Source organism: Salvelinus fontinalis, unplaced genomic scaffold, assembly GCF_029448725.1.
Source record: "Salvelinus fontinalis isolate EN_2023a unplaced genomic scaffold, ASM2944872v1 scaffold_0045, whole genome shotgun sequence".
NCBI classification, from domain to species: Eukaryota; Metazoa; Chordata; class Actinopteri; order Salmoniformes; family Salmonidae; genus Salvelinus; species Salvelinus fontinalis.
In genome coordinates, this window is record NW_026600254.1 from 642492 (window position 1) to 654585 (window position 12094).

General features: G+C 38.5%; 1 protein-coding gene across 2 annotated transcripts in view; it reads right to left on the bottom strand.

Moving 5' to 3' along the window:
* The window catches only part of LOC129842510 (lysyl oxidase homolog 3B-like), a 74453-nt gene that overhangs the window by 44144 nt on the left and 18215 nt on the right, over window positions 1–12094 (bottom strand). The window contains exon 5 of one of the 2 annotated variants that reach the window (XM_055911086.1): window positions 2013–2075. The exons of the other annotated variant lie outside the window; for it this stretch is intronic. Coding sequence (XP_055767061.1) covers window positions 2013–2075 — 63 coding nt within the window. The remainder of the gene's footprint in view (window positions 1–2012; window positions 2076–12094) is intronic. 2 annotated transcript variants of the gene reach the window in all.

Consider the following 12094-nt stretch of genomic DNA (forward strand, 5'->3'; position numbering starts at 1 on the left):
TTGAAATATAACTATGTTAAACTATGGAAATATAACTAAATATATTTATGTTAAACTATGGAAATGAAATGCACATTCAAACATCAGAAGGGAGATTGACAAAATTCACATAAAATGGGCTTTTCAAAAGGACTTCCTGCTTTAATAGAGAATATCTTTACAAAATGTAACAGGCATTTACATTTTTCCATTATACAGTCGGATGTTTACATACACTTAGGTTGGAGTCTTTAAAACTTGTTTTTCAACCACTCCACACATTTCTAGTTAACAAACTATAGTTTTGGCAAGTCGGTTAGGACATCTACTTGGTGCATGACACAAGTCTTTTTTCCAACAATTGTTTACAGATATATTATTTCACTTATAATTCACTGTATCACAATTCCAGTGGATCAGAAGTTAACATACACTAAGTTGACTGTGCCTTTAAACAGCTTGGAAAATTCCAGAAAATTATGTCATGGATTTAGAAGCTTCTGATAGGCTTATTGACATCATTTGAGTCAATTGGAGGTGTACCTGTGGATGTATTTCAAGGCCAAACTTCAAACTCAGTGCCTCTTTGCTTGACATGATGGGTAAATCAAAAGAAATCAGCCAAGACCTCAGAAAAAAAAATGTAAAGTCTGGTTCATCCTTGGGAGCAATTTCCAAATGCCTGAAGGTACCACGTTCATCTGTACACAAGTATAAACACCATGGGACCACACAGACTATACAAACATACCGCTCAGGAAGGAGATGCATTCTGTCTCCAAGAGATGAACGTACTTTGGTGCGAAAAGTGCAAATCAATCCCAGAACAACAGCAAAGGACCTTGTGAAGATGCTGGAGGAAACAGGTAAAAAAGTATCTATATCCACAGTAAAACAAGTCCTATATTGACTTAACCTGAAAGGCCGCTCAGCAAGGAAGAAGCCACTGCTCCAAAACCGCCAGACTACGGTTTGCAACTGCACATGGGGACAAAGATCGCACTTTTTTGGAGAAATGTCCTCTGGTCTGATGAAACAAAAATAGAACTGTTTGGCCATAATGACCATCGTATTGTTTGAAGGAAAAAGGGGGGGGGGGGGGGACTTGCAAGCCGAAGAACACCATCCCAACCGTGAAGCACGGGGGTGGCAGCATCATGTTGTGTGGGTGCTTTGTTGCAGGAGGGACTGGTGCACTTCACAAAATAGATGGCATCATGAGGAAGCAAAATTACTTGGCTATTGAAGCAACATCTCAAGACATCAGTCAGGAAGTTAAAGCTTGGTCGCAAATGGGTCTTCCAAATGAACAATGACCCCAAGCATACTTCCAAAGACTCAGTTATACCAGCTCTGTCAGGAGGAATGGGCCAAAATTCCCACTTATTGTGGGAAGCTTGTGGAAGGCTACCAGTAACGTTTGACCCAAGTTAAACAATTTAAAGGCAATGCTACCAAATACTAATTGAGTGTATGTAAACTTCTGACCCACTGGGAATGTGATGAAATAAATAAAAGCTGAAATAAATTATTCTCTCTGCTATTATTCTGACATTTCACATTCTTAAAATAAAGTGGTGATCCTAACTGACCTGAGACAGGGAATATTTACTGGGATTAAATGTCAGGAATTGTGAAAAACTGAGTTTAAATGTATTTGGCTAAGATGGATGTAAACTTCCAACTTCAACTGTATGTGTCAGCCTGAGCAATCTATGCCAATCAGATTAGTTGCATTTGTGTGACTAGGATTAAATAAATTAGAGTTAGATGAAGTCACACCATGTTAGTTAGATGAGGAAGTGAGGGAATGCTGGGTAAAGTTTCTAGAACTACAGTTTAACTACTGCAGGAAACCCACTGTCACAGAAACGCAGGTGGCGTCCTAAACGGCACCCTATTCGTGGTGCACTACCACATGGGCCATGTTCAGAAGTAGTGCACTACGTAGGGATATAGTGTGGCGTTTGGACCGCAGCCTCTGGGGGGGGGAGAGGTGCAGGACAGTGGGTTGTTCCCTGATGTAACTATACCTGGCCCCAGTAGAAACATGAACCTTGGCTTGGCTCTCTGCTGCTCTCTTTCTCAGACGGGTTCTGCAACGGAAACATCACCAACCCGTCACCTAGACACTTGTGATGGTGAACAGACGTACACACACACACACACGCACACGCACACGCACACAGTACAAGCAAGCTGTACACACACAGACGCACACCCACACCCAATAATACACACACATGCATGTGCAGACAGACACACGATGGTACATGATATACCAGCCATAACACAGACAGACACACGATAGTACATGATATACCAGCCATAACACAGACAGACACACGATAGTACATGATATACCAGCCATAACACAGACAGACACACGATAGTACATGATATACCAGCCATAACACAGACAGACACACGATAGTACATGATATACCAGCCATAACACAGACAGACACACGATAGTACATGATATACCAGCCATAACACAGACAGACACACGATAGTACATGATATACCAGCCATAACACAGACAGACACACGATAGTACATGATATACCAGCCATAACACAGACAGACACACGATAGTACATGATATACCAGCCACAGTTTTGTTGTGAGGTTGAAAGAAGAGCAGTAAGGTGTGCTGTGCATTCGGAAAGTAATCAGACACCTTGTTACACATGTGGTTACTCTACAGCCTTATTCTAAAATGTTTGTTTTCTCTCATCAATCTACACACAATAGCCCATAATGACAAAGCAAAAACTGGTTTTTAGAAATTTTTGCAAATGTATATAAAATAAATCTAAACATTTAAATTTACATATGTATTCAGACCCTTTACTCAGCTATTTTCAGGTCTTCCCAGAGATTTTAAAACAGTGTTCAAGTCTGGGCTCTGGCTGCGTCACTCAAGGACATTCAAAGACTTGTCCCGAAGCCACTTCTGCGTTGTCTTGTCTGTGTGCTTACGGTCATTGTCCTGTTGGAAGGTGAACCTTCACCCCAGAGTTCCTGAGTGCTCTGGAACAGGTTTTCATCAAGGATCTCTCTGTACTTTTCTCTGTTCATCTTTCCCTCGATCCTGACTAGTTTCCCAGTCCCTGCCGCTGAAAAACATCCCCACAACATGATGCTGCCACCACCATGCTTCACCGTAGGGATGGTGCCAGGTTTCCTCCAGACATGACGCTTGGCATTCAGTCCAAAGAATTCAATCTTGGTTTAATCAGACCAGAGAATCTGCCAACTCTAGGAAGACTCTTGGTGGTTCCAAACTTCTTCCATTTAAGAATGATGGAGGCCACTGTGTTCTTGGGGACCTTCAATACTGCAGAAATGTTTTGGTACCCCTCCCCAGATCTGTTCCTAGACACAATCCTGTCTCGCAGCTCTACAGACAATTCCTTCGACCTCATGGCTTGATTTTTGCCTGACATGCACTGTCAACTGTGGGATCTTATATAGACAGGTGTGTGCCTTTCCAAACATGTCCAATCAATTGAATTTACCACAGGTGGACTCCAATCAAGTTGTAGAAACATCTCAAGGATGATCAATGGAAACAGGATGCACCTGAACTCAATATCAAGTCTCATAGTAAAGGGTTTGTCTTTTATTTTATTTTATACATTTTCAAACATTTCTAGAAATCTGTTTCGCTTTATCATGAAGGGGTATTATATGTCGACTGATGAGGATTATTCTTTTTTCAATCCATTTTAGAAGTCAAGGGGTCTGAATACTTTCCGAATGCACTGTCTCTTCCTGTTTAACCAACAGACGTCAGAGGCAACAGTACACCATTATACTGCATCCCATTACTAAATTCAGTACACCATTATACTGTATCCCATTACTACATTCAGTACACCATTATACTGTATCCCATTACTACATTCAGTACACCATTATACTGTATCCCATTACTACATTCAGTACACCATTATACTGTACCCCATTACTACATTCAGTACACCATTATACTGTACCCCATTACTACATTCAGTACACCATTATACTGCATCCCATTACTACATTCAGTACACCATTATACTGTATCCCATTACTACATTCAGTACACCATTATACTGTATCCCATTACTACATTCAGTACACCATTATACTGCATCCCATTACTACATTCAGTACACCATTATACTGTATCCCATTACTACATTCAGTACACCATTATACTGTACCCCATTACTACATTCAGTACACCATTATACTGTACCCCATTACTACATTCAGTTCACCATTATACTGCATCCCATTACTACATTCAGTACACCATTATACTGTATCCCATTACTACATTCAGTACACCATTATACTGTATCCCATTACTACATTCAGTACACCATTATACTGCATCCCATTACTACATTCAGTACACCATTATACTGTATCCCATTACTACATTCAGTACACCATTATACTGTATCCCATTACTACATTCAGTACACCATTATACTGCATCCCATTACTACATTCAGTACACCATTATACTGTACCCCATTACTACATTCAGTACACCATTATACTGTACCTCATTACTACATTCAGTACACCATTATACTGTATCCCATTACTACATTCAGTACACCATTATACTGTATCCCATTACTACATTCAGTACACCATTATACTGCATCCCATTACTACATTCAGTACACCATTATACTGTACCCCATTACTACATTCAGTACACCATTATACTGCATCCCATTACTACATTCAGTACACCATTATACTGTATCCCATTACTACATTCAGTACACCATTATACTGCATCCCATTACTACATTCAGTACACCATTATACTGTACCCCATTACTACATCCAGTACACCATTATACTGCATCCCATTACTACATTCAGAACACCATTATACTGCATCCCATTACTACATTCAGTACACCATTATACAGGCAACATACCAGTAACTTAACTATGTACTGGCCCCCCAGTCTGTTACCAGGCAACATACCAGTAACCCAACTATGTACTGGCCCCCCAGTCTGTTACCAGGCAACATACCAGTAACACAACTATGTACTGGCCCCCCAGTCTGTTACCAGGCAACATACCAGTAACCCAACTATGTACTGGCCCCCCAGTCTGTTACCAGGCAACATACCAGTAACTTAACTATGTACTGGCCCCCCAGTCTGTTACCAGGCAACATACCAGTAACTTAACTATGTACTGGGCCCCCAGTCTGTTACCAGGCAACATACCAGTAACTTAACTATGTACTGGCCCCCCAGTCTGTTACCAGGCAACATACCAGTAACTTAACTATGTACTGGCCCCCCAGTCTGTTACCAGGCAACATACCAGTAACTTTTTTTTAATTTTATTAATTTTTTTTTTTTTTTTTTTTTTTTTTTTTGGGGGTGGATCAGCTTAATATTGCGGAAAGAATGTTGCTTCCAATGTAATTGTCTGCATCATTTCCAATCCCCCATATTTTTTTGGGTAAATATATATATCCATACACGCATGCATACATATATACATATATACATACACATACCTATATAGACATACATACTTTTTTAAAGAATATACCTTTATTATTATTCCCCGCAACCCTACCACCACTCCCCCAATTGGAGTAAACTAATAAACACTTCTGCTTTTACCTTCAATTTATACATCTTATACCTATTTTACAGACACAGACTACTTTATAATAGTTCTCTCTTGTTTGTTCTTAGTCCTTCCTCTATTTCTGTTGTCCATCCAATTTTATTTCCACTTGTAACTGTGCTATTTCACAAAAGCTCCGCACCTATACACATTTCACAGATCCCGTATGCCCTACATTGTTTATCTTGTTATTAGTCCCACCCTTCAGTTCCACTCAACCCTTCCCATCTATCTTCCAACATCATCCATTTCGGATTTTTATTTGCCATATATTTTTCAACTGTGCTGTGATGCTTCACAAAAGATTTGAACCTTCCTATTCTCATAGCTTCTACAGATTGTAAATTAAAAATAAACATTTTTGCTAAAATAATTATTATATTATTGATTGATTGACTATGGCTTTTCAAATCCCCCAGTATTGCTATCTGTAGCGTTAGTTCTAGGCAAATGTTGCAATTCTTCAGCCATTCCTGGACCTGTGACCAAAAACGAGCTACATATGGACAATACCAAAATAAATGATCTAATGACTCTGCCTCCTCACAACAGAATCTGCAGAGCTGGGAAGATTGTATACCCCATATATATAACATTCTATTAGTTGCAAGAATTTTGTACAGTAATTTAAATTGAAAAATTCGAAGTTTTGAATCCGGCGTTGTTTTGCGTATCAATTCATAAACCATGTGCCATGGAATGGGTACATCGAAAATCTTTTCCCAACTATTTTGCAATTTATATGGCACAGCTGTCAGTTTTTTGGTCCTTAAATGAAATTGGTATATGTTTTTATTTATCACACTTTTCTTTAACCATTTATGTTCTTTAATACAGGGCCGACATACAAGTTCCTTACTTTTTTCCCCTTCCACCTGCCTCTTCCATTTTTGTGGTAATGCTGCAATTAATTGGTTGTAATTTTGGGTAGAGCAGACATTTCCATATGTCTGTGTTAGCTGCATGTGTGACATAACTCCACCAGTCCTATTTATGATATCATCACTTTAATATTTAATAATTTCTGCCCTCCGAATTCATATTCGTTATATAAATAGGCCCTTTTAATTTTATCTGGCTTGCCGTTCCAAATAAAATGGAATATTTTTTGTTCATATAATTTAAAAAGCAGGTCACTAGGTGTAGGCAAAACCATAAGCAAATAGGTAAACTGTGATATGACTAAAGAGTTAATCAGGGTGATTTTTCCACAAATAGACAAGTATTTTCCTTTCCATGGTAGCAAGATCTTATCTATTTTTGCTAACTTTCTATAAAAATTTATTGGAGTGAGATCATTTCTTTCTTTTGGGATTTTTATACCGAGTATGTCCACATCTCCGTCAGACCATTTAATTGGTAAACTACATGGCAATATAAAATGTGTATTTTTTAGTGATCCAATACGTAATATGGTACATTTATCATAATTTGGTTTTAATCCAGAGAGGATAGCAAAGGTATCTAGATCCTCTATGAGGCCGTGGAGAGACTCTAGTTGTGGTTTTAAAAGAAAACATGAATCATCAGCGTACAATGACACCTTAGTTTTTAAGCCACGGATTTCTAATCCATTAATATTAATGTTTGATCTAATTTTAACAGCTAACATTTCGATGGCAATAATAAATAGATATGCCGATAGTGGACAACCTTGTTTTACTCCTCTAGATAGTTTAAAACTTTCTGAGATGTAGCCATTATTTACTATTTTACACCTAGGGTTACTATACATAATTTTAACCCATTTTATAAGAGATTCCCCAAAATTGAAATATTCTAGGCATTTATATATAAACTCCAGTCGTACTTTATCAAAAGCCTTTTCAAAATCAGCTATGAAAACCAGACCTGGTGTCCCCGATATTTCATAGTGTTCTATTGTTTCCAGTACTTGCCTTATATTATCTCCAATGTATCGTCCATGTAAAAAACCTGTCTGATTAGGATGAATAATATCTGACAAAACTTTTTTTATTCTATGCGCCAAGCATTTTGCTAGGATTTTTGCATCACAACACTGAAGTGTAAGAGGTCTCCAATTTTTTAATTGGACTGGATCTTTATATATACCACTTGGGTCCTGTTTCAGTAATAACGATATCAGACCTTCTTGTTGCGTGTCTGATAATCTACCATTTATATAGGAGTGGTTAAAACAAGCTAATAATGGTCCTTTGAGTATATCAAAAAAAGTTTTGTATACTTCCACTGGTATGCCATCCAGCCCTGGAGTTTTCCCATCCTTAAAGGCCCCAATTGCATCAAGCAGTTCCTCCTCTGTAATTTGGCCTTCACATGAGTCTTTCTGTACAGATGTTAATTTTACATTATTAATAGGAAAAAAATCCATACAATTAGTTTCAGTTAGTGGAGATGGAGGAGCCTGAAACGAAAACATATTCTTAAAGTACTTTACTTCCTCTTTCAAAATATCATTTGGTGAATCATGCGTGACTCCATCATTTGTAACAAGTTTTAATACATTTTTTTTGGTAGCATTTCTATATTGAAGATTGAAAAAGAATTTGGTGCATTTTTCCCCATATTCCATCCAGTTCGCTTTATTTTTATAATATATTACACTGGATCTTTCTTGAATAAGTTCCTCCATTTCTTTTTGTTTTTCCTCTAACTTATTCTGTGCCTCTATGGTACCGTTTTTATTGCTATCTAACTGTACTGTTAGTCCTTCAATTTCCTTTGTTAATATGGACTCTTTTGATCTAAATTCCCTTTGTTTTATAGATGAGTACTGAATTGCATGGCCTCTAAAGGCACACTTAAAAGTGTCCCATACAATAAGGGGATCTGCTGTACCTATGTTATGTCTGAAAAAGTCAGTTATAAAATCTTCTGTCCTAGTTCTAAACAATTTATCATCTAGTAGACTTTGATTAAATTTCCAATATCCTCGCCCACGTGGAAATTCTGTAAGAGAAATATATATGCCAATTATGTGATGATCCGACCGCATTCTGTCCCCTATCAACACTTTTTTAACTTTTGGTGCCAGAGAGAATGGTATAAGAAAGTAGTCAAGACGACTAGCTTGATTCAGCCTCCGCCATGTATATCTCACTAAATCAGGGTATTTAAGTCTCCATATATCCACTAATTCCAATATATCCATGACATTCATGATTTCCTTAAGTGCCTGAGGGTGATAGTTTGTAGTGTGATTTCCTTTCCGGTCTATAGAGGTATTTAAGACCGTATTAAAATCTCCCACTATAATAATAGAGTCTAGTGTTGCTTGTAGAGTTGATAAATTCTTATATATATTTTCAAAGAAGCTTGGATCATCATTATTCGGACCGTATAGGTTAACAAGCCATATTTGTTTATTGTCCAATAACATATTTAAAATAATCCATCTACCTTGAGGATCTGTTTGGACAATTTGCACATTTGGATCAAAATTATTGTTAATTAAAACCATCACCCCTTTTGAATTTCTTTGCCCATGGGAGAAATATATTTTGCCCCCCCAGTTCTTTTTCCACAAAACTTCATCTAAAACTGTTGAATGGGTTTCCTGTAAACAATAGATATTATAATCCTTCTCTTTTAGCCAGGTAAATACTGATCGTCTTTTCTTATTATCTGCTAAGCCATTACAATTGTAACTGGCTATACTTATTTCACCACTTACCATAATGAGACACACCTTTCATTCTTTTAATCAGAATATATTTTTGTAAACGTACTATTAAAAAGTAACATAATGATTGAGTGTCTATATAGTTGTACCATGATATTTGCATTTCTACTAAGTAAACCTCCAATTGGTCCCTACTATTCCACCCGCTAAAAGGCCTCATCTCGAGATGGCTTGTCATCCCAATGCCCGGTAGACCACCCTCGACCCCCTGTATCCCATAGCCCTGAACCGACTGGGATCCATTCTTTGAAAAGAGCATACAGTGCCATTTACCGAATTGAAGAAGATCAATTACCATATGCATTTCCATTGCCCTCACCTCGATTTGTATTATATATATCTGTGGATCATCCTCTATTGTCCCTAACATCTTTTACTTCTTCCTTCGCAACAGTTGTGGGATACACACATACACCCACACACACTCAGCCCTTACCCCCACACAACCATAAGCTCACTTTCTCAACAATTGCACCATCCCAGAGCCCAACTCAAGATGGGTCATGATTTACAAATGCACTTGCAGTTGCAGCTGCATGAGAAGGCCTGCAAGACCGCACAAAAAATTAGCAAAAATTGAGAGATTTATTTACCATTGTCATATCCTAGATAATGGAGGTCAAATGTACACCTTATTCCTGAAACAACCACAATACGGCCACCCGTCATGACCATGTCCCCACGCATCTCCATGCAGTCCGACTTTGATTTTGTGCCGCCAGGGCCACAATAATATACCCCCTCTCTGAATGTCCGAGTGTGACCCCCTCCCCATGGGTTACTGCAGCTAGTGTTGCCAGCACTGCCACTGGCTGGGTGGGGTCACCCCACCCCCCTCCCCATGGGTTACTGCAGCTAGTGTTGCCAGCCCTGCCACTGCACCCCACCGGAATCCCCACCGGCTAGGTACAAGGTCGTCAAGGTTCTCATTAGCAGCTTTGAGAATTTCCTTGTATATTATGCTCTCCCTTTATGGGGCTTTGGCTTTGCAGGACCAACCCTGCCAAGCAGGCTCAGAATCTTGAGGGGGCAGTGCTGCTCTTGGTCTCTGACCTCATTTTAGCTGCATACAGACCGCTTACAGCGGGCACATAAAACAGTTAGGGACTTCTCCTTAGTATCTGGGTCATTCAGGTGGGTGTCTAGGGTATAGTGCCATGGACCGTACCATTAAAATAGGATAATAAATAATTAGATATAATTTATAAAAAAATAAATAAAAAATGTAGTTCTCCATGATAGGACAATAAATAAATAAGACGTATAATTCATTATAAAAGTATATCCATCATCTGAACAACATTGAAAGCCCTCTCATACCCGGCTCACAGCAATACATTGGCTCTGGGATATGCAACCATTTCATTACTCACTCACTCAACTTTCCAAACATAACAAATAAAATAAAAAATAAACACAAACCATACCATCCACACATACTGTGCCTTCTGTTTACTTAGTTTTTATCTTCACTATGTTGAATTAGTGCTTGTGTGTTCAATTTGTTATATGTGAAGATTTATAGAAAAGCTATATTTTTTATTGTATTGTTACAATCAGTAACCGGGCTTGAATTGTGTTTATTTTCCTCGTCTATGAGAATTTTGTAAATTTTAAAATAACCATGGAGTAGTCTTTGTGTCTCTGAACAACTGGTTATCAATATATAGTTTATCAACGACGAGAGCTACTCGTTTCGCTTTTAATCTATTTTCTTTGAAAATTGGATACAGAACTTTGCGCCGTTCTGCAATTTCCTTCGGAAACTGATCATTCATGCCAATTTTGGTCCCAGCAAGTCTTTTACCCAGGCTTTTAACCATTATTTTATCTTTAAATGAAGCAAATTTGGCAACGATTGGGCGTTCGTACCTCTGCCCTCTCTGTCCGAAGCGGTGAACGCGTTCAAGTTGGATTTTGTCGATAACTTCGCGTGGAATCTGAAGCGCTGTAAGGAGGAACTCTCTAACTATAGATTCAGGAACTTCTCCTTCTTTTTCTTGGATACCTGTAAGTACCAAATTCTCTCTCATGGATCTAGTTTGTATGTCCAGTAAGGTTTCTTTCAGAACGGTGTTCTCCTTTTTAATTCCATTCATTTCGGTTTCAATCTTATTGACTGTCCCTTTTAGCGCGTGTGTTTGCTTCTCCAATGTCGCAGCTTTTTCATCACTCATCTCTAGGCTTGCCTTCAACTCTTTTATATCCTTACTAACTAATTCAAGTATACCCAGTTTGTCATTTATTGATTTTAACAGATCGGTTTCGACCTTTACCATTCCCGGTGGTGAGAATATTAAATCATCAGTGTCTGTAGAAGAGTCACGTTTTCGTTTTGTAATCGGTTCCCCTGTCTTACTCTCCGTCATGTTTGGTTGTTGCCTGTTTTCGTAATATTTGTCGATAAATGTCTCTAGTTTTAGGATTTGTTTTGTGTTATTGTCCAGATTGAAGGTTATCACTCACCAGATTAAGTAGTGCTAATATTTTAGTCTAATTTAGCAGATATTTCGAATATTATGTTTTATCTTGAGGTGCTCTACATAAATCCCTTCAGTCCGCCATTACCCTTACGTTACCTTTACGTCATACGTCAGCGGTCCAGGATTCTGTGTTATCTTCACTCCTTCTAGGCAACAACCAGGCAACATACCAGTAACTTAACTATGTACTGGCCCCCCAGTCTGTTACCAGGCAACATACCAGTAACTTAACTATGTACTGGCCCCCCAGTCTGTTACCAGGCAACATACCAGTAACTTAACTATGTACTGGCCCCCC